Source organism: Actinia tenebrosa, unplaced genomic scaffold, assembly GCF_029948245.1.
Source record: "Actinia tenebrosa isolate PJP-AT-01 unplaced genomic scaffold, QUT_ActTen_1.0 PGA_scaffold0__85_contigs__length_37466705, whole genome shotgun sequence".
Taxonomy (NCBI): Eukaryota; Metazoa; Cnidaria; class Anthozoa; order Actiniaria; family Actiniidae; genus Actinia; species Actinia tenebrosa.
Genome location: NW_028292569.1, coordinates 4734299 through 4760353, shown reverse-complemented (window position 1 = coordinate 4760353; position 26055 = coordinate 4734299). Strand labels below are relative to the sequence as shown.

Sequence of the window (26055 nt, the reverse complement as noted above, 5' to 3'; positions counted from 1 at the left end):
TCATTATGAGCCTGTGAGCCTAATGGACAGCGGTTACACAAATACCAGTATAATGCGCTCTGTTCTTTCATTTTTACTTTCTCTTTTTTATATTTTATATTTATATTTTTTTATTTTCTCACTACGTATAGCCCAAATTTCCCCCAATTTATTGGTTCATTTTTATTTTTTAACTAGTTTAGATTTTCAAAAATTAAACAAAAACAAATAATAATATTCATTGAGTGTTTTCGTTGTATTTCATTTCGATTTTCTATTTTTTACAAAATTTCCAAAATTTATTCATTTCTCCATTTGTCGTTTTAGTTCAAATTTTATTTTCTAATTTTTGAAACCTTTGACAAATACTTCCCTTCCCTCCCCTCCCCTAGTAAATAACGCGAGAGCTAGTTATGCGCATGAGTGATTCATAGTCTTTTATTCCAAGATGGCGGCAAACAGTATAGTAAAAACCATCTCCGAAGATTCCTTGTTCAAACCAGAACTAGTCAACGCAGGAACAAAACTAGTAGTTGTTGACTTCACTGCTTCATGGTAAGTATTTCTGGCACACTTTTTATGGCTTTTTTTGATTCTCTTTCAGGAATAAATGTTTTGTAAGTTGATGTGGTTCGAAATTTTTGATCAAAAATTTAAAAAATTGCCGGCTTTTTATTTAACAACAAAAATTTGGTAAGGTTTTTCGTGAAAGGCTAGTTCAAGCAATTTGTTTGCTAGATATCGAGTACTGAATATAGTTTTTAGATCAGAGTGAAAGGAAAAGTATTGATATTTTATTTTTAAACTTAGTGACTCAGCAAAAAAATCTATAAAAGTGCCGGGTAGAAAGAAAAAAACTTGATTAGTTTTTTAAAGCTATTTTTACGATTAACAAATAAATAAATAAAGTTTTGAGTTTGTCTCTATTTGGTTTATTTTGTAATGATTGGCAGAGCTCTCTATCATATCCATCCATCCATCCCATTCATTCATCATCCATCCATCCATCCACCCATGTCATCCATCCATCCATCCATCCACCAGCTCATTTCTTAACCCATTTATTTATTTATCCACTTCTATATATCAGGTGTGGACCATGTCAAAGGATTGCACCTGAGGTTGAGAAACTCAGTAGAAAGTATCCAAATGTTGTCTTCTTGAAAGTAGATGTTGAAGTATGTCAGGTACTGTCTTTGCAACATTTTTGCTTTTCTTCTAATTAAGGTCTTAAGACAAACTGTCAGACTTGCCATCATATGCAAAAGAAATGTCTTATCCTCAAGATTATAATCTAGTTTCCTTTCTCCATAAAAATCAAGTTTAAATTTGTTGGGCAAAAAAAAAAACAGTTTTCAAAAAACAAGAGTTGTGGGCATTGCTTACTCACAGATCAAATTCTAAAATATCCTCTGGACTGATCTAAGTCAGGGCACGGCTAACTCACAGATAGAACCCTGAAACAACCTCTGGGCTGATCTAAGTCAGGGCACGGCTAACTCACAGATAATACCCTGAAGGATACTATAATACCTGAACTTTTCATAATTCCTATTGATAGGAAACAGCAGCAAAGCAAGGTGTATCAGCCATGCCTACCTTCCAGTTTTTCAAGAGCCAAACAAAAGTAGACGAAATGACAGGTGCCGATCATATGATGCTAGAAAACAAGATTAAGCAATGGAAGGGTGATGACGGAGAAGAAGGGGGAGGATGTGGAGTCAAAGGACATGTGAGTACATGCAGGAAAGGTGAAATACAGTAAACTCTCACCTTGAAGACACCCCAATATGTGGTTATTTTAAGCAAAGTTAACTTGAAGGAGAATTATTTCGGAGGGGGGTTTTGAGACAATCTGCATTCTTGGAATCCCCCTTCCGAAATTCAGGAATGTTTCAAAGCAGAGAATGAGAATGTATCAAAGTTTTTTTAGAGAATGTTGCAAAGCTGAGAATGCAGATTGGAATCACATTTTTGGAATCCCCCTCCAAAATTCAGAAATGTTTTAAGAACAAAGCAGAGAGCTGGAGTTCGGGATGCGGCTAAATCAAGCACATCCAAGCGCATGGCTACAGGGTGTATAATATTATTTTTATTATAGATACATTGATAAAATGAAAAGTGATTCTGGATACGGTGTGCCCTGATAAAGCCTGCACCACCAACCAATCAGAAGGCAAGATTTATAACAGTTATTTATAATGATTAATAATTATCAGGTGGATCTTCACAGCTTTATTAATAAGTCTGGTTGTGAGTCTCTTAATGAGGATAACGAGCATACATTGGCAGATGCGCTGAGCAAAGGACCTGCTTACCTTCAGAGTGATTGTGATGAACAGGTTGGTGATTTATGCCACATTATGGCACACTGTAGAAAATGTCATTTATTGTGTCAAACATGCAGGGAGAGAATGCTCAGTCTACCAAAGCCATGCAGAGTCTTCAGGACAGACCATTAGATAGTTGATGGGGGGGGGGAGGGGTGGGGGTTGCCTAAATCCTAAAAAAATATTGAGAAAGCACTTAAACCTCAAAAAAAATATCGTGTAACCTCTTCTGCTAGAAGAAAAATATCTAACTGTACGCAAAAATATAACGTGCACGGGTTGAACCAAAAAAATAGATATCATGCAATCAAAATTCCTGAAACTCCCCCATTAATTATCTAATGGTGCATCCCTAATGGTGACTAAAGCAATCGATGGTATTAGCAAGATTAAATTGATTTTTGCAGAGGGAAGAAAGAAGAAAACCAGAGAACCTGTTTTTTTTTTATCATACATGTAGGTTAATTTGACTGATCAGAAGTATCGTTTTTTCTTGTTTGGTAGCTCCTGTTCACGATAGCATTCAACCAACCTGTGAAAATTCATTCAATCAAGCTCCAGGCCCCAAATGATGGTAAGTACATATTGTAGTAAATTGTTACAAATGCAGTTTGAACTTTTTGTAGCTAGAAGTTGAGGGGGATGAAGTGAAAACAGGGATTATAGTAAAGATACATTATGATGATGATGATAATAGGAAGGAAAATGTGATGATGATCACTGATATAATAGTGATGATAATATATTATGATGCTGATGATGGTGGTGGTGATGATGACACATCATTAAAATGGTGATGTTGATCGTGATGATGATGATGATGATGGTGGTGGTGATGATGACACGTCATGATAATGGTGATGATGATGGTAATGACAATGATGACACATGATAATGGTGATGATGGTGGTGGTGGTAATGATACATGATGATGATTATTATTATTATGGTAATGATGATGATATCATGATAGTGATGATGGTGGTGGTGGTAATGATACATGATGATGATTATTATTATTATGGTAATGATGATGACACATCATGATGGTGGTGGTGGTAATGATACATGATGATGATGATGATGATGGTAATGGCGATAAGGATATATGATAGTGATGATAGTGATGATAGTGATGATATTGATATCATATATACGTGATGAGGTTATTAATAGTACATGATAATACTATTTTCTTATTCATATTCCAGGAAAAGCGCCAAAAACTATCAAGCTTTTTATCAACCAAACAAAAACCCTTGATTTTGATTCAGCAGAACAGTTCACTCCAATACAAACCTTAGAGTAAGTCTTTTGGTTTCATTTTGTAAAATTTTTGATCTGAATGGTCAGGGCCCAAAACGATGCTAATCAGTCATCGATCATGATGACTGGCCAGATAATTTGGTCATACCTCGTTTCTGGCTTAATGCAGATTTAGGAGAGGGTGCGGTGAGAGTGCACTCCCTCCCCTAAAGCAAAACTCCTGGATGGTGCACCCCAGCATCCTAGAAAAACTCCTGGATCCACCCCTGTTACAGGGCTTTCAGAATATTAAGCCAGCAGCCAGAAAATTACCATTAATCTATCATATCACTCCCAATTACTTTAAACTTATGACCAACTATGCCAAAGCATTCTGAAAGCCCCAGGTTACTGGTTAAAGTGGGTTTTAAGATTTGACTGGACAAGTTCTAATTGTCTGATGACAGGCCAATATTTTAAGCCCTAATGGTAACAATCCATTTTGTCTGACATCAAATATTTACTCTGTATATTTCAGATTAACAGCGGATGATGTGAAGGATGATTCTATAATTCAACTCAAATATGTCAAATTTCAAAATGTACAAAATATGACAGTAAGTACACAGTAGAATCTTTTATTTTGAATCAAGGGTGGTGTAGTGGTTTTGGGCTCTATTCCTAGATTAGATCAACTCCATAGGCCTTTTCTGAGTTCGATAAACAGGATGCATTATGGTCTAGCTTCGGTACAAACAACACCATATAAGGCAAGATAAACGAAAGATGCTTGTACCGAAGCTAGAACACAATGCTCCATGTTCGCTATCTCAGAAAAAGTCTATTAGATCAGCCCAGAGATTGTTTCAGGAATTGATGTGTGAGTTAGCAATGCCCTTACTCAGATCATCCCAGAGGTTGTTTTAGGAATTGATGTGTGAGTTATCCATGCCCTTACTCAGATCATCCCAGAGGTTGTTTCAGGAATTGATGTGTGAGTTATCCATGCCCTTACTCAGATCATCCCAGAGGTTGTTTCAGGGTTTGATCTGTGAGTTAGCCATGCCCTGATTTAGATCAGCCCAGAGGTTGTTTCAGGGTTCTAACTGTGAGTTAGCTGTGCCCTGACTTAGATCAGCCCAGAGGTTGTTTCAGGGTTCTATCTGTGAGTTAGCCATGCCCTGACTTAGATTAGCCCAGAGGTTGTTTCAGGGTTTGATCTGTGAGTTAGCCATGCCCTGATTTAGATCAGCCCAGAGGCTGTTTCAGTGTTCAATCTGTGAGTTAGCCATGCCAAGACTTCGATCAGCCCAGAGGTTGTTTCTCATGTTGATCTTTACTTTGATCTTAATTACTTTTTCATCAGTTCTTTGTAAAGGATAACCAGGGTGACGAGGAGCTCACTGTCATTAACTACTTGTGTATCATCGGCAGTACAGTTGATACTACTAATATGCAGGATTTCAAGCGAGTAAGTTTATAAGATTGAATAACATTCATTCTTTAATATGATGATGACAAATTACTTATAATTATTCTGTTGCATTACATAATCATTATCATACTATTTTGTATTGTTAAGGCCAAACAAAAAAATAAGTATGTTTCCTGTTGCGGGACTGACCCTAATTTTCTTGTCAATTTTTGCCGACCCTAATATTTTTTCATTCCCAATTGCACCACAGGGTTCCCAGTATTATTTTTCTCATGCAACAGGAAACACACTTATTTTTTTGTTTGGCCTAATATCAGCCGTCATCAATTTCTCGACTTGTGTTGATGACAGATAACAATGACTATGATAATGATGGTGATGATGATGATGTCAATGGTGATGATGATGATGGTGATGATGATGTCAATGATGGTGATGATGATGTCGATGGTGATGATGATGATGATGATGTCGATGGTGATGATGATGGATGATGATGATGTCAATGGTGATGATGATGATGGTGATGATGTCAATGATGGTGATGATGATGTCGATGGTGATGATGATGGATGATGATAATGATGGCGATGATGATAATGATGATGATGATGGTGATGATGATGTCAATGGTGATGATGGTGATGATGGTGATGATGTTGATGTCAATGGTGATGATGTCAATGGTGATGTGATGATGATGACAGTTATGATGATAGTGATGTTGTTGTTTATGATGGTGGTGGTAGTGATTATGATAGTTATCATGGTAATGGTAATGGTGATGTATGATTTTTGATGATGTTTACAAGCATCATCAAGACAAAGGTGGATAATGACTGAATATTAAAACACCTTCAATTATTCTCCAGTTCTGTTTCACCAGCCCTAGATATAACACCTGCTTTAATTGTCTTCCAGATCTCAGGAAAGAAAGGCGAAAGTCACTAAATACAGAACAAGACACCAAATAAAGAACGAGATCACAAGTTAGAATTGTCATCTTCTAGCAAATATGCTTAAGAAAACATGCCTTAGCCACAATTTAGTTGGTACAACTTGCAGTAAACAAGTTCGATTTGCGCTCTCCTGCATAAGCTGGCAAAAGTTACTTTCTGAAGCAACAAGGGTTTTAAAAACAAGAAGCCTTGTATTGTGTTTAGTGTTCGTGTTAAATAACTTTTGTTATTACTTTTTCCTAAAAAAACCTTCACCTTGAATGAGAGCAATAAAACAGCCCTGAGCTTTTGGATATTTTATTAGCTGAATTAAGTTTATCATTTAAAAAAACACTAGTTTACTAAGAAAGTAACGTTTATTTGAATCCAACTTGAGATTACTGAAATACTGGAGTGCATCGTGGGACTGTGTGAGGGACAGATTTCGAAGATGACATTAGTCCCACAATTCATCGCAATGTCAACTCTTTCCAGTTTTCCGAGCCTGTTTACATTGTTTTTACAGACATCACAAAATTTTACAGTACTATGTAAAACTGCAATTTAACTGTAAATTTAATTAACTGTGTATTTTGACATAATTGTTACATGAATTTTACGAGCTAAATTTTTGCTAGTGTATATTGGGCTACCTGTGGATAAAAATTTTCAAAACACTTTCACCTGTCCGTAAAGTCGCTCAGAACTTTTATTTCAAAATGAAGATTCACTGCTACGCTTCGTTTTACATCCTTTTGGGAGCAGTAATTCCTTCAGCAGCGGAGTTCAATTCATTTAGAAAAGCCGATTTTGGATATGCCGCTTTTCGTCGCTTCCAGAACAGCAAACTCCACTCGAACGACACCGCTACCTTATATGTCGACAACTTGAAGCAGTGCGCTGTCGGTTGTACATTAAACCTGATATGCCAGTCCTTTAACATCGGAGTACATCCTGTTTTGAGTGGACAGAAATACGTCTGTGAATTATTACCCGTTGATAAGTTTAGCAACTCATCGAGTTTTGAAAACTCCAACCCCAACTTTTCTCACTACACCATTCAAGTAAGTAAGCTAAACTCTGTTTTTATTTTTATTTTTTAAGCCCTCGCTTTACTTTTTATTGTCAACGGATTGATGTAGCTTAAGTTTTTCAATATAGTTTTTTACCTTTTTTTTTTTTTTTTTTTTTTTTGAAAAAAGTCTTTTTAGTCGCCAGCTGGTTGTAACAAGTTTACTTCTTAGATTTTTCAGAGTCGAGGGGAAATAATTCGACAAATCCGATCGCGTATTGACCATTGTAAGCAGATTTAAAATTGCAACATATCAGTCAAACCTGTTTCTTGAGCCTCTTCAAATCATTTTTGTAACTTAAGCTTGTTTTTGAACGAAAATATTAAAGCTTGTCAAGCGTAATCTTGATAGCCGACGCCAATCGAAAAGAAAATAGGTTTCAAAAGTCATTCAAATGCAAACGACCTTAATTCTTTAATTATTGATGAAGTAAGTCCCGAAGTGATTATAATTACAGTATTTTCACTCATTTCCCTCTTCCTTCTTACTTTTCTGCCCTTCCTTCACTCCTATCGCTTTATTTGTCTTTCCTTCTTTCGTTCGTTCGTTCATTCGTTCACTCTTTCTCTGTTTCTCTTACTTTTTTCCTTCCTTCCTTTCTTTCTTCCTTCCTTTTTTTCCCTTCTCTTTCTTTCTCTTTGTTAGTTTATTTTCTTTTTTTTTATTCATTTTATCCCACGTTTCTTCGTTCCAGGGTTCCTCTACCTAGACAACAGGACGACTAGAACATTCCTTCCTACGTCAGAATATCGCACAGAAAAGAAACGAAATAGCAGTACAGCTATGGATCGAATAACGCGGCTTTGTTTTCACTAGCGACGCACGTTTTTTATTTCATTGCGCAGAGACTCAACGCCTGTGTTCCCGTGGAAAAATCGTTTATATATCGATGAAGCAGGCGTTGAAAAAAAATGCATAATGTGCACTCAAGAAAATACTAAATAAAATGCTACCTGATTCAAGATCGAGTCCTAACTTTACTCGTGACATGCGTATGACAAATACGTACATAGAGCTGCTGTTGGTTCTTGGGATTAATTATTCGATGGCTTTTTCTATTATGATCACGAGTCGTTCCCTTTTAATACTTAAAAGTATTATGAATGTTTTTTTCTATGGTGCAATGTTTTCCCATTTCAGACCATGTGTCATTTCCTGGAGTATTATTTCTTTCTTTACTAGGAATGCTTTTAAGCTATGGTACAATATTTTCTCATTTCAGAACATGTGTTATTCCCTTGAGTATTATTTCTTTCTTTACTAGGAATGCTTTTCAGCTATGGTACAATGTTTTCCCATCTCAGACTGTGTCATTCCCTTGAGTATATAGAGGATATTACATGGGCGTGGTCATTCATGGTCATTCCCTTGAGTATTATTTCTTTGTTTACTAGTAATGCTTTTCAGCTATAGTGCATGGTTTTTCCATTTCAGAACGTCATTCCCTTGAGTATTATTTCTTTCTTTACTAGTAATGCTTTTCAGCTATAGTGCATGGTTTTTCCATTTCAGAACATGTCATTCCCTTGAGTATTATTTCTTTCTTTACTAGGAATGCTTTTCAGCTATGGTGCAATGTTTTCCCATCTCAGGCTATGTGTCATTCCCTTGAGTATTATGTAATTTCATTTTTTTTACTAGGAATGCTTGTCAGCTTCCTCACCCCTATATCGCTTGCTCTTGTTTGCACTATCTATATCACTATGCGTCATGAAGTCAAACACTGAATTACTATATTACATGATTCCTTCCTTCAGGAAACTCACAAAATTGGTTTCATACCCTGTTCCAGAGCAAAATCGTTGAAAATCATACTCTGTTCCGGTTTCGCTAAAATGGATACCCTATTCAAGAGAGGAGAGAGCGTGATTTCATATACCCTGCCCCAGAGCGAGTGCGATTTTATATACCCTGCTCCAAAGTAGAATAGCGTGTTTGGCGGCACTTACCCGTATAGCGAATATCCTCCCTCCCCCCCCAAATTTTACCCAAGCTAGACCACAATATCACAAGGAATATGAAAGATAATTGTACCCAAGCTAGACCACAATGCACCTCATTCTCAACCCCAGGTCTAGCTCTAGAATATATAGCAAAAGGGGTCCCTGTCTCTCTCTGTTCTGTTCACAAACAAGGTGTTAAGAGATCCCTTTATACAACCATTGAAAAACAACAAACATTCCACAATAACAATTACTTTTTCGTTCATCAAAACCTTTTCTTTCAAAGATACACAAACAGTTTTTGAGTCTTGCAAGCTCAAAATTTCTTCACAAATTTCCTGGAAGCATTCATTTTTGTACAAAAGCAAAACCTCAAATGAAGTGAAGAGATCATAAATTCCAAGCTAAGAGAATCTAGCCTTGCTATTCTCAAGAGTAGGGTAAACAAGAAAAAAAATGATATGAAGTATTTATGGATTTCACTAAAGCTAAATTATAGTTCAAAATAAGATTACTGATGAAACACTGATAATCCTGTATACTTTAAAGCAAGCTCCTCACACTTCTTTGAATAACGTTAGAGTGATGTTACTCTGCCTGTGTAAGCATAGACACCAATTTCATTGCTTTCTCTTTTTTTTTCACTGTTAGACTATAATATGACAGTGCTTCATGGGTAAAGTAAAAATACTCTATTCCACTGAAGTGCAGATTGAGAAACATTACTTCGCATTGCCTTATATTAACCCCAAAAAATCAAAATATACAAAGTCAAAAATAGAAATGAGTGTCTACAGGGTGAATGGAAGTTGCTTCAAATCATTCTTTAACAGGGCCTTTGCATGGTGGCATCACTTGACTCTCCCTACCATGACAGCACGAGTCAAATGACACCATCATGCAAACATCCTATTCTAAATAATTAAAAAAATTAAGTGTTTCATCAGAAATTATATATATATCTAACAAAACTATTCCTGGCTGTTTGGAGGTACAGTACAAGCTTTGTCCTCTTAAGTTAAGGAATTTCCTTCTCATGAAATTTCCCTGAATCCGACTCTGGTGTGCTAGAACTCCTTCAAGTTTATATCATATCTTATCAAATGCTTCCAGCTTTCAGTCAAACATTGCTTTCGTAATCATTGTTATCCGAGAAAAGAGAGCCCATACTTGGGAATGTATAGATAGTTACATCTTTGATAATGAGAAATGAAAACTATAAGTTGATCATCATTGGTGTTGAATCTTGATGGTTTTGGTAGGACAAGGGCGGATCCAGGATTTTGTTCAGGGAGGGGTGCTGCACACAAAGTTAACCCAGGGAGGGGTTCACCCCTTAGGATCAAAAGGAAAAATCAGTATTGGTTATCTTCGAAGTAGGGGCACAAAGTCGTACTAGGGAGGTGTGAGCACCCCTCCCCTGGATCCGCCCCTGTAGGATGGGTAACTTATGAGTGAGAAAAATGCATACTGTCGTGTTAGTATTACACTGTATAATTGAAGTATAGTACAATTAATGTTTTGATTGGCCCAATCATACGCACACATGCACAATGAATACCATGTATGTGCCAAAAGTCAGTACTGTAAATTCCGACTCATACAATAAGCATTCTTATGAAAGCCAATTCAATGTCATTGCATGTTGTGCATTGTAAATGCTGTAAGACAGTACCAGTCGTTTCTTACTCATATGAAAACCATTCCATCAAGTCCAAAGTATGTTTTTAAATGGATTTCTTGTTCAGATGAAATTGTCATCTACAAATTATTAGTACTTGTTTGGCCTATAGTAATCATAAGCAAATAGGGACTTGGCCAAAAAAAAGCTGAAGGGGAGAGGGACAGGTCATAAAAAATTAGAGGGGAGGGGAAGGTTAAAAAAGTGAACTAATCAGGGCTTAAAATAAAGGCTGGTCATTGGACAATTTCCAGCCAGAACTGAGTCTTGTCCAGACAAATCTTTACCCTGCCGGTCATGGTGACCAGTAATGTTAGCCAGAAATGAAGTATGACTAACTTAAAACTAATTTGACTTGTGATAATGACCGGCATTAAACTGATCGGCTGTTATTATAAGCCCTGTAAATGTAATACTCTATACATAATAATATTTGCTTTGCTGGTCATTTTGCCCAATAATGCTTAGCCAGAAATGAGGTACGACTAAGCTAAAACTAATTTGGCCTGTGTTTATGAAAAGCGACTGGTTGACCATTATTTTAAGCCCTGCTAATGGTTTGAATATTTTCATGCCTACATGGTGATTGCTTTTGATCGCACCAGGCCTCCCTCTGCCAATTCTTGATCAATCCCTACACAATAGTTAAACACTTTCACGCAGCCTTCAATTTAAATTAGATTAGCTCTTAATGAATTACAAACAGCTAGGCCATAATCCATTAAAAGGGCTTTCATTCACATGAAAGTGAGACCGGTACGGCACTTTATTACTATATCTTGATATCCAATAGAGGCTTTGCACCATCACATGCCCACACCATAATACAGCTTGAGTTGCCTGTGGTTAGATGGCCGAACAATAAAATTCCTTTGCTCTTGGAAATTGAATTCTTTCTCATGTAAAACGATTGTATTGGTCCTGCCATCTAACATGGCTGCCGTCACATGGTGGTGCAAAACCTCTATTACTTGAAAAGCGATCTGAGTACAAAATTTTATGCTTCATTCTCTTATTACATCACAATACTACTACTACCAAAAATTTGTGCATCGTTCCTTGTCTTGGCCTAATCAACACCATTATCTCACGGTTCCCAAGGGAGTTCAAAAATTGAAGAAAAAATAGAGTTTGAAGAGAATACTGGTAATTAGTGGTAGGGAGAACAGAGAATCAAATGACTTGGTATCGCACAAACCCTCAAAGCCTCATTTTCATGTCCCTAAGAAAATTCCATGATTGCACAAGACTAATATTTCATAATAAAATTAAAGACTAAGCTTCCATAATTCTTATTGTCATGATAACCAAGAAATAAACAAAATAAAATCCAAAGTTCTTAACACAATTTAAAAACTTTGGAGCATCAATTAATGTGATCGCCGACAATGATCCTGTAATTGATCAATTATGCATACCACATCTTCTCGGAGGAATATTTTGCATCCATGTAACGCGGGCTTGAGTAATTAATTCTTTTACGTTTGTATTGTACTGAATATTGTTCATTGTTTTTCATGTACACTAGTGTTTAGGCAACAAATGTCCTTTTTCATTATTATATGCACAATGTAACCAATTTGTACAGTATCTTGACAACCTTTTTCTCTGAAAAAAAAATTGAAACAAAAACAGGTATTTATCACACCAAGAAAATATTATATTATATTTCATGCTACTTGAAACAAAATGCATTAAAGATCAAACATTATCACTGTACTATACAGGCAAAAAGATTTATTTATCCAAAGACAAAGTTTTAATGTGTTAACAGACAATATTGGCACTGTTCAATGGCATGACGTACGTAGCTGTGAGAGCCTAGAGTTTGAAGAACCGTTACAGATATTTGGTTTATCTAAGCTATAGTTGAATATGGAATAAAAAATTCACAGCTCTTAAAATACGGAATATTCCTCGATGGAATATGCTTCAAACTTCAAATATTTGAAATATTCAAACTAAGTAATATAATCCTGAAGTAGTATATATATATATTATTTGGAATCAAAAACCATGTTTAAATTTTTCTTGAATTACATTAGAAGCAAATGAATGTGATTTGTTGTTTTAAAAACTCGTTTAAAAATCGAATTTCATTGGATAATGAGAGTGATTGATGATGATAGTTTAAAGATAATCACTAGAAAGAATTCAAATTGATCGATAATTCTTTCTGTTGAGTGCAGGAGAACTAAATCACTCGTCACTTAAGCGCACTTATGTAAGTATATTTGAAGAGGTTATGACACAACCTCATGAAACACTTCCAAGAGAAAAATGCATAAAACCTTAAGAAGTGCTTAATAAATTCAACATATACTTTCTCTACTGAACAAATTTTCTACACGATAAAATAGATGAAATTTAACTACCCATTTTAAACTCATTAATTAATGACGATTTCAAAATGAATTTGATAATTGACTTACTTGGCTAAAATTTTCAAGATGATGGCAGGAATCGTAACAAAGTCAAAACACAGTCACAAATTCCATAAAAACACTACTTTTGGGTGTTATATATACATAAGAAAGGCACGCAATATCTAAATCAGATTATGTTGACTGTATAAATATATATTTTTTATTTCTTACCTATTTAGTTATTTTCCACCAACTAAAATTCCGTCTGGTGTTGAGTTTACGTTTTTTTGCGCATTAGAATAACCTCCTTTTGATTGCATTTGATTTTGGACAAATCCAAGCTGGAAAAATAAAACGAGGAATAATAAGATAAAATGTTCACTTCTGATTTTGAAACGACTATAAAAACTCGTGCTTCAGCACTACAAATTTCAAATTCCAACCTCATTTTTAACTTAAAAAACAAACGATCGCCACATGAAAATGGAGTAATAATAAAGTATATTCATTGTTTGGGAGTCTGTGATGGTATTCTAATATATAAGACGGTATTTTTTGGTATAATTAAGATATAAAACGACCAAATATTGTGTTCAATAACTAACTTAAGTAAGAACTATCACGTGTTTTGAGTGTGCTAAACATTTGATTTGCATTTTCCAAATGTTTTTTGCAAATTCAGAGGTTTTTCTAACACGAATTTTGACAGTATTCTTACATCTTGTCCAGAAGCCATATCTCCAGATCCTATATGACCTGTGTGCTGTGGAGAAAAAGAAATATTTGAGCTCAAAAATTCGGTTTTTCGAGTGTCTTTCAAGACCTGTTTTTGAAGGTATTATTCATCTTACCCTAAAATCTGTCGGTTGCCCTATCATACTTCTATCAATTCTTGGTCTTTGAGGTCTCTAAGGATCCAAAATGACATTAAAAATCAAGATTTCATTAAAATAAAAAAAACTAAGGGTTGAATTTAAAGGATTTGTAATGGAAAACATGGCTTCCTCTAACGAGTTTTTTATGTTTATCGGTTCAGACTTACTCTTTGTGACCTCGGTTGTTCCGTCAAACAGCAAGGAAAACACACTAATAATTCACTCATGGCGTTGTACGAGCCGTGTAGAACGGCTGTGGGTAGGTATTTAGTCGATCGGAGCTCTAAACCGGCCGTAAAATCATTGTAAAGTCAGGTTTTCTGTGAAAATGTTGAAGACGATTATTACTCAGTCCACCAGGGAGGGAGTGGTCGGGAAGGATGAGGCCGCAAGGCACTAACATCTGATGTCACGTGATAGGAACACAGGATGCCCAACTAGCAAAATTTCTACTTACGAAATTATTTGTAGTAAAGAAAGAAATAATACTCAAGGGAATGGCACATGGCTTGTTTTGAGTAAAAATTGCACCATAGCTGAAAAGCATTCCTATTTAAAAGAAAGAAATGATACTCAAAGGAATTACAAAACTGAAATAGCTCATGACAAAACATTGCACCATAGCGGAAAAGCATCGCTAGTGAGGAAAGAGATAATAATCAAGGGAATAACACATGGTCTAAAATGGGAAAACATTGCACCATAGCAACAAAAGCATGCCTAGTGAGGAAAGAAATAATACTCAAGGGAATGACACATGATCTGAAATAGGGAAACATTGCACCATAACTGAAAAGCATTCCTAGTAAAAAAATACTACTCAAGGGAATGACACATGGTCTGAAATGGGAAAACATTGCACCATAGCTGAAAAGCATTCCTAGTGAGGAAAGAAATATTACTCAAGGGAATGACAAATGGTCTAAAATGGGAAAACATTGCACAATCGATGGAAAACTGTGCTACCAAAAGTGAAATTGCTATTGTTTGGGCATGCCGTGGATATCATGTAACCTATGACGTTATATTCTGACGTCATAAATTACAGGTCAGTTTCTTTTTTTATTGTACTGGCTCAAATGACTTGACTTGAAACAATGCCAATAGAATGTAACTCTGATATTTGCAATGGGAGTTTTGGATTAAAGGAAATGGAAAATGGGAAAAAAAGAAATAAAAAAAAGAAATGGGAAATGCAAGAAGAAATAGAAAATGATTTTTTTTTTTAATTGACAAACGATGATAACACTAGAAATATGCGACATACAACACAGATCACACAACAACGAAGATTTTAATCATCTTTCTTTTGTTCTTTGCTTTTCTCTTCTTCCTTTTCTTCTACTTCATTGTCTTCATCTTCTTTTTCATCCTCATCATCTTCTTCATCGTGACTGAACGTCGAGATGAGAAAGTCAGCGACGCATTTCAAGATGGGCATCAACATCAAACCAAATAGAATACCAGAAAAGAATATTATTAAGGCGGCATTCTTCCGCACATGGATGACGTGCTGGGAAAAGTATTAATAATAGTTTATTCAGTTGTCCATTTCCATTATTACGTGACCCAGATGGTTAGCTATGATTTTAGATATCATCATCTCTATTTTTGTCACCATCATCATCATGATTACCATTACGACAATGCCTCATCATCTTTAACATGCATCACCATTGCCATCACCATCACCATGATCTTCATCATCATCTCATCACCATCACCATCATCATCATCACCACCAACAGCAACTCCATCACCATCACTACCATCATCATCACCACCACCATCATCACCATTATAATCATCAACATGATTACTACCATGGTCATCAATCTTCTTCCCACTCACGTGATGGTTAATAACTAACTAACCTTAACATCATCCATTATGTCTTCAACAATAACATCACTAGAAGAAAAGAATCAAAGCAAATATCATTTGAAATTAAGCCTAAAATGTAACAACCAACAACAACAAAGAGAAAAGGGAAAAAAATGATGGCTGTTTTAGCTTCATTTCCTCACATTAAACTAATTCAAATTTCAAAACAATTTCAAGAACTAAGTTATATAGAAACAGTTAACGAGAAGAGAATTTATGTTTCTAACTTATTTTTGGCTGCCTGTAGATTTGCCATGATTGATACTAGCTGTGTCCATTTTCATGGATACGATCACAAAGATTTGGGGGAAAGATTTTCGAATATCTGGGCTGCCTGAGGTGTAACAGCTACTAGTTAGTCCAGACTGGGCTTCCTGTTGTAAAACAGTACAACAATTAGTCTGGGCTTCCTGTTGCAGGCATACTTACAACATTGTGATTGGATCAGGGACTTTTCTGTTTGGTTGTTTATCGTAGTCTTTTGAGAAAACCGTCAAAGACTCTTCTGAATATTGATCACTAGTGTAGTAATATTGATGTCCATGGTGAAACCTGGTTGAATGACAAAGTTGTTGAAAATACCAGATTTATTATAAAACATCCTTTTTTTTCACAAGGGTAGCACTTAATAGCCAGTGGCTAACAAACCTGTGGCCCTCATAACGTGATCGAATTGGAATTTAGGAGTTGAGGGAGGAAAACCGGAGAACCCGGAAAACCCTCGAAGCACAGGAGAGAACCAACAAACAACTCTACTCATATACAACACCGAACCCAGCGGGACTTGAACTCGGGTCGCATTGGTGAGAGGGGAGCGCTCACACCATTACACTACCCATGCTTCCCATATTATTTCCAGGTTGACGTAAAGCTGGGTCAAGCTGACATCGCAGTGCTTTTTGTGGCTGTCTTAGGGGACGAAATAGACGCTGTCTTGGAAATGTTCCCTATACAGTCCCACAATGCCTTGCAATGCCAACTCAACCCAGTATACAAGGCCGGATCCAGGGGGGGCAAAGGGGGCTGACGTGGGGCTGCCACCTTCAGCAGAAAAGAAAAAGACAAAACAAAACTGAAGAATTAGATGTTTTTTTATTGTTTTGAGCCATGTTGACAGTAGAAACTCAATTGCCCTCCCCCTCTCCCTAAAACTTTGGCTGGATCCGCCCTTGGTAAATTACTAAACCTTGGAATGGGTAATATACTCATATTTTGTTGTCACTGCCCCTTCCCCACCCCTCCCCCTAAGATTACACAGTAGCCAAAATTAATTTGATGACTACCTCGTATGTTCATAGGCAAAAAATTCCTCTTGTCAGATGAAACATTTTGCATGATGAAACTACATCACACTTAAATAAAATAGACATAAAAAAGGTGTTAAACAGCTAAGTTTTCACCTAAATGATTAGGCATATTCATAGGTAAAATACTCTTCATTTGTGAACTCACAGAGAAACAGCTGGCCATTTGGTAATTTCAAATCTTTTTATGGTCACTGTTAGGAATGAATGACAAAATAAGATTTTAAAGAAAAGCAGGTAATAAAAAAGGAAGAGAGGGTGAAACGAAGTGAGGAAGGAAGGAAATAAGGAAAGAAAGAAAGTAGGAAGGAAGGAAAAAGGAAGAGTTGGAGAAAAAATGTGAGAATGAAAATAGGGAGAAAAAGGAGAAAAGTGAATGAAGGTTAAAGGGTATGTAAGGTATAAAACAATTGATTTGATTGGCGTTAGTCTATTCCCCGATTGTGACTGTTGTCTTGATCAGCTCGTAGCAAACAAAATAGTGGTAAGGAATAGAATAAGCAATGACGAATTTGGATTAAGGAAATACGACCAAATAATTAAGTAAAATACAAAAAGAATCAATGCCTACATTTGCTTGATGGTAGTACTTTTGCTATATTTAGCTTATGTTGAAATCTAAAAAAAAAGAAAATACATGAGTGTTTATTGTGCAGCTCAGCTATACCTTCCCCATTCTCGACTTTCACATCCCCATAATACTTTGCGTCTTTGGGGGGTAACCAGAGGGTAAAAACCCACTCATTTTGCTGAAGGCTGATCAGACAATGTTGAAAATACCTTGTTTGGTATCCAAAGATAAAATGAAGAAGTAAAAAACAGAAAAAGATAGAAGCTTGAAGACGTTTAAGGTAAATTTTAAACATTTTGGACAAGTCAATACATTTTCTGTAAGACCAAAACCCTTCATGATCTGTACACACAAAAAATAATTTGGAATAAACTGATAATTGGTATTGTACAGATAAAAGCAGGTATAGTATAAATTCAATTAAGAAACCTTTCAATTTGGGACAGTTTTTTGATTGGTTACCCCCCAAAAACGCAAGGCATTATGGGGATGTGAAAGTAGAGAATACCATAAGGGATTCATGCTTCCCCTCTCAGACAACAGCGAACCAATCACTGTTATAGAAGTTTTCCCCGAGGATTTAAAATTTTGTTCCACAAACAACTGCACAGTATCTATATCAGAGTATGACAAGGATTATGAAGCAATATCATTTTAAACAATTAAAGCAATTTAGAATCAATTTTCTGCAATCAGAGTTTTAAATCCTGAGATATTTTAACTAATTTGTTGAGCTTGTGCAACATAGCAATGCTAAATAAGAGAAGTGGGAGCCTGTTGAACTGGAACTTGACTGAGACTAGGTATTAAGGAAAGGTGTGCTTTTATTTGGGGGGGGGGGGGGGGGAAGGACTGGGGGATTCGCAGTAAGCTTTTTTTAAACTGATCGTAGCCCTCCCCTTTCATTCAGTAAGAAATTCATGATCCTCCTTTAAAGTCGATGAGGAAAGGCTTCTGTCAAAATGGGGAAGTTTGGCCCTCTAAATAAGTTAAATTTGCACTGATGAGTCTCCTCTCTGAAGCCCTGATCGTAGCCCTCCCCTTTCATTCAGTAAGAAATTCATGATCCTCCTTTAAAGTCGATGAGGAAAGGCTTCTGTCAAAATGGGGAAGTTTGGCCCTCTAAATAAGTTAAATTTGCACTGATGAGTCTCCTCTCTGAAGCCCCAGCCCGCTCCACAACAATTAATATTAATATAAGTACTTACTTGGCACTGAGCTTTATGAATATATTTTCCACATCCTTACACTGGGAACAGTCATTATGGTCCCTTGAGCTATCATGTAAATAATTATTGCAGTGATACATAAAGAAACAGATATCTTAATGAATAAATGAAATTATATAGCCATGCAACATAATTAGCACAGGGCTGTCAACCCCCGAGATATTCAAATCTGGAGAATTGATAGGGAAGGGAAATGACGTCACAGCGCGTCAAAAAGCGCGCGAAAAGACATCTTTCGCTTTGTAACATTTGATATGATTGGTTTATTTCTGACCAATCAGATTATCGCTTATATTGCAATGGCCTGGTTGCAAGAACAGTTTACGAGGAACGTTTTGATTTTGTTAGCGATGTAAAATAACACAAACAACACAAAATAATTGGAATTTTAATTATGGTTGTGAAAGTTGAGTCTCACAAGAAATGGTCAGCTTCGGTGATTATCCGGGAGAATTGAGACTCTAATCTGGAGACCGGGAGATACGGTCCAAAATCTGGAGACTCCCGGTTTATCCGGGAGAGTTGACAGCCCTGTTAGCACTTCTAAATAGTGTTAAAAATATCGTTTTCTATTGTCTACTTGGTGCTATTTAGTATTATAATTAGCGCGAAAAGTTGCGGGCCTTTAGTATTTGTACTCTTATAGGATTTTGAATTCTTCGATTGCACGTTACGTCATCGCGACCTCTCGGGGGAGCGTTGGTGCCGTTTAACAAAAGATTTCTTATTAGCATCCATTGTTAAGGACGCCACAATGGCCGCCATGTTTTTGTCTTTTAACTTTCCTGGGAATGCTTGCAACCCATCAATAAAGATAGAATACTCTATTTTACAGTTTCATTCAGTGACCACGAATAATACAATTCCTAGCCGAGGCTGGAGCTACCGCGCATGATAAACTGTAGTTTTGCTATGCGCGGAAACTCCAGCCACGGCTAGGAACAATTATTCATGGTCACTGAATGGAACTGACGTAAAATGCAGTAAATTCTCGTTTTCAAAATATTTTTACTTACAAAACAATCAACCAATCCCCAGTAGTAGCACCCGTAGAAGCTTGTGTGAGATGCTCAAAGTTGATATCATCAAGAGTTTTTAGTTCATCTTCTGCGGATAAAAAGCTAAAAACAACAACAAAAACTAAAACGTGAAGAAAGGACAATACAGCCGCCATTTTGAATACTGCGCTTGTTTGGGAAGCCTGGGAGACTGGATACCAAAAGGAGACTTTTCCGATTTTTCAGCGAAAATGGAACGAATACTTTCCGGAAATGATGTAGGACTTTCCCTTCCTACTCCCCCAGGGGCAAGTTTTATGCAACTTGAGTAAAATGCACTTACGACAAATCATGATATTTTAACCATTTATTTATCCCTAAAAATTATTATTACAAATAGATTATTATTGATCAATTAATTTAATATTTGGAAAGGTATAAAATAGGACTAGGCAGCTTGGTTCATTCAGTATTCCAATAAGATACTTTTTTTTAAATTTGTTATGCACTAAATAAGAAAAATAGAGTATTTTGGGAAACAAAATGGCGGAACTGAGGCTAATGGTTGAGAGCTAGAGGAAGTTAGAGGAAGAGCGAGAGAAGAAAGGGAGAAAGACAGAGGACAATGAACATCTTTACTACCTTGTCCGAGCTATGTGCAGTGACGATTATATAACGGTGAAGTAGCAGTCAAAACATGCAAAAATTCCAATTGTATAATTAAGAAATTATTAGGATCCAAGGACTTCAAAAAAACGATGAATTTATCACTTTCCAATTGCCCTATTTCACTATGACGTCACATGAAAACAATCTAATAACGATCATGGTCGTCGGAGGGGGTCAAATCAACGCAAATTCACCGAAAATTGTTCTAAAACCGGTATCAATCCACGAATAGAAGTAGAATAGCCTCTGAGCAAACGCTCAGAATATTTTTAGTACATATTAACACATATTATAAATCTGAAAACTAGGCCATTTTAGATTAAACTGTTTCGCTAGGAGCAAATTTTGTTGAATTTTTTATTGGATTTAGCGATTCTATCCCCCACATAAACAAGCAGTGACGTCATAGTGAAATAGGGCAATTATCAATTCAGTGGTCAAGCACAAAGCATTCAGTCGTGAGTCTGTAGCAGTACAGCCTGAATAATCCTTTGAAACTCCCTTTCTGCCTCGATTAAATGCTTTGTGTTGGACGAGTGAACCGATGTACGGAAGATAATGGAAGAGTAAAAAATTGACCTCAAGCATGATGACGTCTTATACCTACACTTCCAGAATCCTTTTCGTTAATTTTCTTTCTTTCTTTCTTTTTTTTTTTTTTTTTTTTTTTTTTTTTCTTCTTCTTTTTTCTTAAGTTTTTTTTTTAGATTGTCTCGGTATTCTCAAAAGAGCTTTAACATTTGAATATGATCAAAATTTGAAGGGGATTGTGGTAGTTAAGGTATGAAACGTCATTACTGTTAAGGTCTATAGACCCCTTGCATCATGTGACGTCAAAGCAGCTCAATTTGTAGGACAAAACAAAAAAACTTCAATCGACAGAGAATTGGAAACCTATCGTTATGTCCTCCACTAAGCTGCATAATCCTACGTGTTGCAACGGGTCTATCCAATGCATTAAGAGCTAAAGGTGTAGTTTACGCCTGATGGCAGCGGCTCCTTCTTCTTCGTACTCTTTCTTAGACACGCACATGTTAGTGAAAGTAGGAAGATTGGTCAAAACTGACGCCCCGGTCCACACGGCCATCGCTCTGTCCTTCTGCGCGACCACATGAGAATGAATGGATGCTGAGGGCACTAAGGATGACATCTCTTTATTCAAGCGTTCTGGGAAGCCAGGCAGCATCGTTGTGCCACCAGCAACGACGATATTGCTGTGAAATTATCAAGAAAGAAAAAATATTAAGTATTTAATTTTGTCATACCGTAAAGAGTAGCCTGCGTCACATCCGGAATAAATTCCGGATGTGACGCAGGGATACGGCGGCCATCTTTGATCGCAAGGCATTATGGGGCGTCCATGGAGCAAATACATAGCTAATTGAGGCTGATGTGATCAAGGCTAGATTTTCCTTTATTACCCATATTGAGCTTGATTAAAAACTGGGTCGATTGACTAATTTTGCAGGGCATTTCATTTTGGGGCTGTTCTAGGGAACATTTCCAAGATGGCCTCTACATTTTTCTGATTGGTTGACCTTGAGTTCGTTCTTGGCCCGGTTGTACGAAGGGTGGATAGCGCTATCCAACGAATAAATCTTATCCAGTGGATAAGTCGATGTAGTTTTCCAATGAATTTATTCACTAGATAAAATTTATCCGTTGGATAGCGCTATTCATGATCACCCTTCGTACAACCGGGCCCTGAAGGTCAACTCAGCTGTGGTCAGCGTACGTACTTACCCAAACATTGTCTTCCTAGTGTCGTTCTCACATTTCGAAATAGAATACTGAATCAACTTATGGACACCCTGTGTATTCAGGCCCAGGACCGTGGGATGGAACAGCGCCTCGGGCACCTTGTAACGCTCTTTATCCAGCGTGACTTCCCTTCCATCCGGTAACTTATACACGGCACTTCCTTGAGTACCAGTTGTACCATCCGAAGATACGTAACACAACTTTTCTTTGATGTCACGCGCGACTTCACCATCTGTCACGTTGTCTAGATGTCTCATAAGGTACTCGTTAAGGTCACGGCCTCCCATATTTAAACGCGTGTTGCCTTCTGGGATCGAGAAGCCTTCGAAGATGGGAGATATGTAGGTCACGCCTTCTCCAGAGTCAAGAACAATACCAGAGACTCTACCGACAGAGTACATCACGAGTTGAGCGGAGACTGGTACATAGAAGAATTGAGTTTGGAATTTTTCAAACATGATCTGAAAAATGGATTGCATGGTAATAATTTTACCTGGTGAAGATTTTTTTGCATATTGCATAACATACCAAAGCCCGAAGTGCACTATGGGTGATTCGAATACATCATTGAAAGGTCATACTGAGTCTCCTTCGTGGGGAAGGGGGGAGGGGGGGTTGGGGGCTCCTGTCCTCCCCTCCCCTCCCGATCCCACACACCTAAAAGTTTCACAAAATGAAAATGTAATTTTCGCATAAAGTAGGTGGGCATCTCGAGGTTGCTCACAGGAGGTGACTGTAACTGGTAAAACTTACCTCGGCCATTTTGTCACGATTTTCTGGTGGATTTGAAGGAGCTTCTGTCATCAAAACACCATGGTTTGTAAAATCGACATTCAACTTTCCAAAGGCGTACTTCCAGTACTAGAGTAGTAGAAGTAGAAGATGGTTGTGTGTTAGTAATAAATATGAATTGTATGAAGAACGGGGAATAAAAAGAAAGAGGAGTAGAAAGAGTAGTAGAAGAAGTTGGAGAAGAAGAAGTTGGTGAATAGTAATAAGATGCATTATTTTAATAATGATGATTATGATGGTGGTGATGATAATGATCATGATGATAATGACGATTGATGATGATAATGATGATGGTTATAATGATGAAGATGATGAAGATGATGGTGATGATGATGATGATACATGATAATGATGATGATGATGGTGATGATGGTTATGATGATTATGATGATGATGGTGATAATAAAGGTGATGATGGTGATGGTGATAATGAAGATGATTATGATTATGATCGATGATAATGAAGATGGTGATGGTGATAATGATGATGATGATGATGACGATGGTGTTAATGATGATGATAAGGATAATGACGATGATGAGGATGATGAAGATGATGATGATCGATGATAATGAAGAAGAAGAAAAATGGTGGAGCAAGTGAGGATGCAGGAAAACAGAGAGAGCACCGCACAGAAAGCCTGCTTATACAAAACCTTGCGTGTGCGTCACTGATTTCAGTCACGCCTTCCTAGTTTGATATTTTCATAGAATATTGACATCCATTATGTCATAGTTAATCACTATGATTATGCAAATTTATCTGTGGTTCACAACATAAGTCTCACTAATTAACTAATCATCGATCGCGAAAAGCGTCATGACTTTGTCTAAAACCAAAAAACTTTATTTAATTTTTGTTCAGGTATCGATCTATCGCGATGAAAAAAATATTCATTTTTTTGTATGATTTATAGTAGCTATGGGTTAGAAATAGCGAATAAGAGGAAGTCTTAATGAAAGACTTTGTTGTGTCAGTTCCAGCACGAAAAGCTCGTATTTGTCTTAATAATGTACATCGCTAACTGTAAAGATGTTTTTGATCAGTTATCGAGCATTGTACGAGTTAGTTATTGATAGATGTGTTGATCATCACAGTGAATGAGCGATCTAAGCGAACGCTGTAAAAAAAGAAAAGAACTTGAAAAAATGATTTCAAGCTTCAACGGGAATCGAACACATGACCTCCGCGATGATGTTATTACTGTAAAGCTCTTTAGGAGTATTAGTTAGACTAGCTACTAATTTTTTGTCTCAGAATTTCATGTGGGATTATATTAAACTATAACTGATTATGGTATTCTAACTTGATTGTGAGAAGCTCTTTCTACCCGCATTTTTGTAATATAGCTAGCAACGAAATTTTACCATCTGATTTGCTACATGACTTTATGTGTAATTTCTTCAGAAATTATGCATGCAGACTTAACTTATAACAAAAACTATGAATAATTTGTTAGTTAAAAAACTTAATTGTAACCGTAAAAAACAAAACTGACAAAACATAACCTAAATAAACTGGGGCAAAAATTATACTAAAAACTTCGAAACTATATACTTGAAGTATTTTTTAGAAGTATAACCCCTCTGATCTCGAAATTAATATTGTATCGAAGGGATAAATCATTTATAATTTTTGAACTTTTGAGTAGCTTTGATACCTTTTCCATGTCTTCCCAGTCAACTACAGCTCCATGTTCCATAGGGTAGCTTAGATCTAGGTTTTTCTTTCCTATTGCTTCGTCCCCAGCGTAAAATACATCTCCTGAAGACTTGTCTCGTCCAACGATGTTTGGAAGAACGATTTTCGGATCGTCTTCGCTTTGGAAACCAAGTTTAACTAAACCTGTTCCGTTATCCACTATAAGTGTTTGCATTTTGGAAACGAAATATGAGAGCACGACTTTCAAAACTTCTAAACGGACAGTATTTGGAAAGCACTTAAGGGAGATAATGTCACTGCAAAACCAACTAGAAGGTCGCAGAAGCGTTGAGATGAATAAATTGAATGATATTAATGATTGATGAACCTAGCTAGAGAACTGTACGCCAAGCTTGACTTAGTTTGCGTGACAATTGCGTGACAATGATTGTTTGATAACATCATATGACGTCACCTCTGAGCCATCATTACCCATAAACCTTTGGGTTGAATTTAGGAGTTCGTGAAAAATATTGGGTAGAAGGCAGCTCGACGTTCCTTGGTCGTGACGTTCCCTTGGAATAATATTCTGGGTTTAAGTTATAACCATATTCATGTCGTTGAATAAAGAAATGATACTGAAGGGTCTGAAATGAGAAACTATTGCACCATAGCTGATCAAAAGCAATACTAGTTAGGAAAGAAATAATACTCAAGGGAATGACACATGGTCTGAAATGGGAAAACATTGTACCATAGCTGAAAAGCATTCCTAGTAAAGGAAAAAATAATACTCAAGGGAATGAAGAGTGGTCTGAAATGGGAAAACATCACGTTTAAGGTAAAGAGGTCTATTTTCGACAATGCTTGGAAAATAATGACTTCCTGTTTGAGATAAGGGGTCAAAATCATTCAATCAGACTGAATAAGGTAAAGTGGTTTCTCATTTCAAACTCACATTTAAAAAAAAGTTTCTTTCTTTCAGATATACTTACAAAAATTAGGGAATGTAACTTTTTATATTTCAAAATCCTTGAAAATATGATTCTTTATTTGAGTGAAAGCTACTCATCTTCCTGGCGTTCGCGGAAAAAAAAGAAATAATACTCAAGGGAATAACACATGGTCTGAAATGGGAAAACATTGCACCATAGCTGAAGAGCATTCCTAGTAAAGAAAGAAATAATACTCAAGGGAATGACACATGGTCTGAAATGGGAAAACATCGCACCATAGCTGAAAAGCATTCCTAGTAAAGAAAGAAATAGTACTCAAGGGAATTACACATGGTCTGAGATGAGAAAACATTGTACCATAGCTGAAAAGCATTCCTAGTAAAG

At 36.6% G+C, this 26055-nt stretch overlaps 4 protein-coding genes across 4 annotated transcripts; 1 reads left to right on the top strand and 3 right to left on the bottom strand.

The window, feature by feature from the left end:
• The first annotated feature begins 418 nt into the window (after positions 1-418).
• On the top strand, positions 419-7962 carry LOC116303051 (thioredoxin-like protein 1). The gene is made up of 10 exons (XM_089026555.1): positions 419-534; positions 1070-1166; positions 1541-1711; positions 2199-2321; positions 2814-2883; positions 3521-3614; positions 4093-4171; positions 4921-5025; positions 5911-6991; positions 7695-7962. The coding sequence occupies exons 1-9, from the start codon at positions 428-430 to the stop codon at positions 5938-5940; spliced, it is 876 nt and encodes a 291-aa protein (XP_088882681.1). The 5' UTR covers positions 419-427; the 3' UTR covers positions 5941-6991; positions 7695-7962.
• Positions 7963-9179: 1217 nt separating this feature from the next.
• LOC148913317 (CDC42 small effector protein 2-A-like) lies at positions 9180-14242 on the bottom strand. The gene is made up of 5 exons (XM_089026513.1): positions 14033-14242; positions 13842-13898; positions 13709-13753; positions 13222-13331; positions 9180-12232 (listed from the first exon to the last, which is right to left on the bottom strand). The coding sequence occupies exons 1-4, from the start codon at positions 14090-14092 to the stop codon at positions 13230-13232; spliced, it is 264 nt and encodes an 87-aa protein (XP_088882639.1). The 5' UTR covers positions 14093-14242; the 3' UTR covers positions 9180-12232; positions 13222-13229.
• An 829-nt stretch (positions 14243-15071) lies between these two features.
• On the bottom strand, positions 15072-20052 carry LOC116303050 (thioredoxin domain-containing protein). The gene is made up of 7 exons (XM_031712496.2): positions 19870-20052; positions 18833-18901; positions 17625-17671; positions 17202-17247; positions 16179-16301; positions 15740-15776; positions 15072-15378 (listed from the first exon to the last, which is right to left on the bottom strand). Exons 1-7 carry the CDS (start codon positions 20025-20027, stop codon positions 15160-15162), a joined length of 699 nt encoding a protein of 232 aa, XP_031568356.1. The 5' UTR covers positions 20028-20052; the 3' UTR covers positions 15072-15159.
• A 148-nt stretch (positions 20053-20200) lies between these two features.
• Positions 20201-25188, bottom strand: LOC116303049 (uncharacterized). Its single transcript, XM_031712495.2, has 4 exons — positions 24735-25188; positions 23035-23142; positions 22264-22742; positions 20201-21734 (listed from the first exon to the last, which is right to left on the bottom strand). Exons 1-4 carry the CDS (start codon positions 24948-24950, stop codon positions 21485-21487), a joined length of 1053 nt encoding a protein of 350 aa, XP_031568355.1. The 5' UTR covers positions 24951-25188; the 3' UTR covers positions 20201-21484.
• Positions 25189-26055: the final 867 nt, after the last annotated feature.

Coding starts and splice junctions, on each gene's coding strand:
- LOC116303051 (XM_089026555.1), top strand. CDS start 428: ATGGCGGCAAACAGTATAGTAAAAACCATCTCCGAAGATTCCTTGTTC. Junction 1,712..2,198: donor GATGTGGAGTCAAAGGACAT/GTGAGTACATGC, acceptor AATAATTATCAG/GTGGATCTTCACAGCTTTAT. Junction 2,322..2,813: donor AGAGTGATTGTGATGAACAG/GTTGGTGATTTA, acceptor CTTGTTTGGTAG/CTCCTGTTCACGATAGCATT.
- LOC148913317 (XM_089026513.1), bottom strand. CDS start 14,092: ATGAGTGAATTATTAGTGTGTTTTCCTTGCTGTTTGACGGAACAACCG. Junction 13,899..14,032: donor AACAACCGAGGTCACAAAGA/GTAAGTCTGAAC, acceptor TTGGATCCTTAG/AGACCTCAAAGACCAAGAAT. Junction 13,754..13,841: donor GGCAACCGACAGATTTTAGG/GTAAGATGAATA, acceptor TTTTCTCCACAG/CACACAGGTCATATAGGATC.
- LOC116303050 (XM_031712496.2), bottom strand. CDS start 20,027: ATGGCGGCTGTATTGTCCTTTCTTCACGTTTTAGTTTTTGTTGTTGTT. Junction 17,672..18,832: donor TTCATAAAGCTCAGTGCCAA/GTAAGTACTTAT, acceptor CTTTTTTTTTAG/ATTTCAACATAAGCTAAATA. Junction 15,777..16,178: donor CCTGATCCAATCACAATGTT/GTAAGTATGCCT, acceptor CTTTTCTTCTAG/TGATGTTATTGTTGAAGACA.
- LOC116303049 (XM_031712495.2), bottom strand. CDS start 24,950: ATGCAAACACTTATAGTGGATAACGGAACAGGTTTAGTTAAACTTGGT. Junction 23,143..24,734: donor ACTGGGAAGACATGGAAAAG/GTATCAAAGCTA, acceptor CTACTACTCTAG/TACTGGAAGTACGCCTTTGG. Junction 22,743..23,034: donor ATCGTGACAAAATGGCCGAG/GTAAGTTTTACC, acceptor TCCATTTTTCAG/ATCATGTTTGAAAAATTCCA.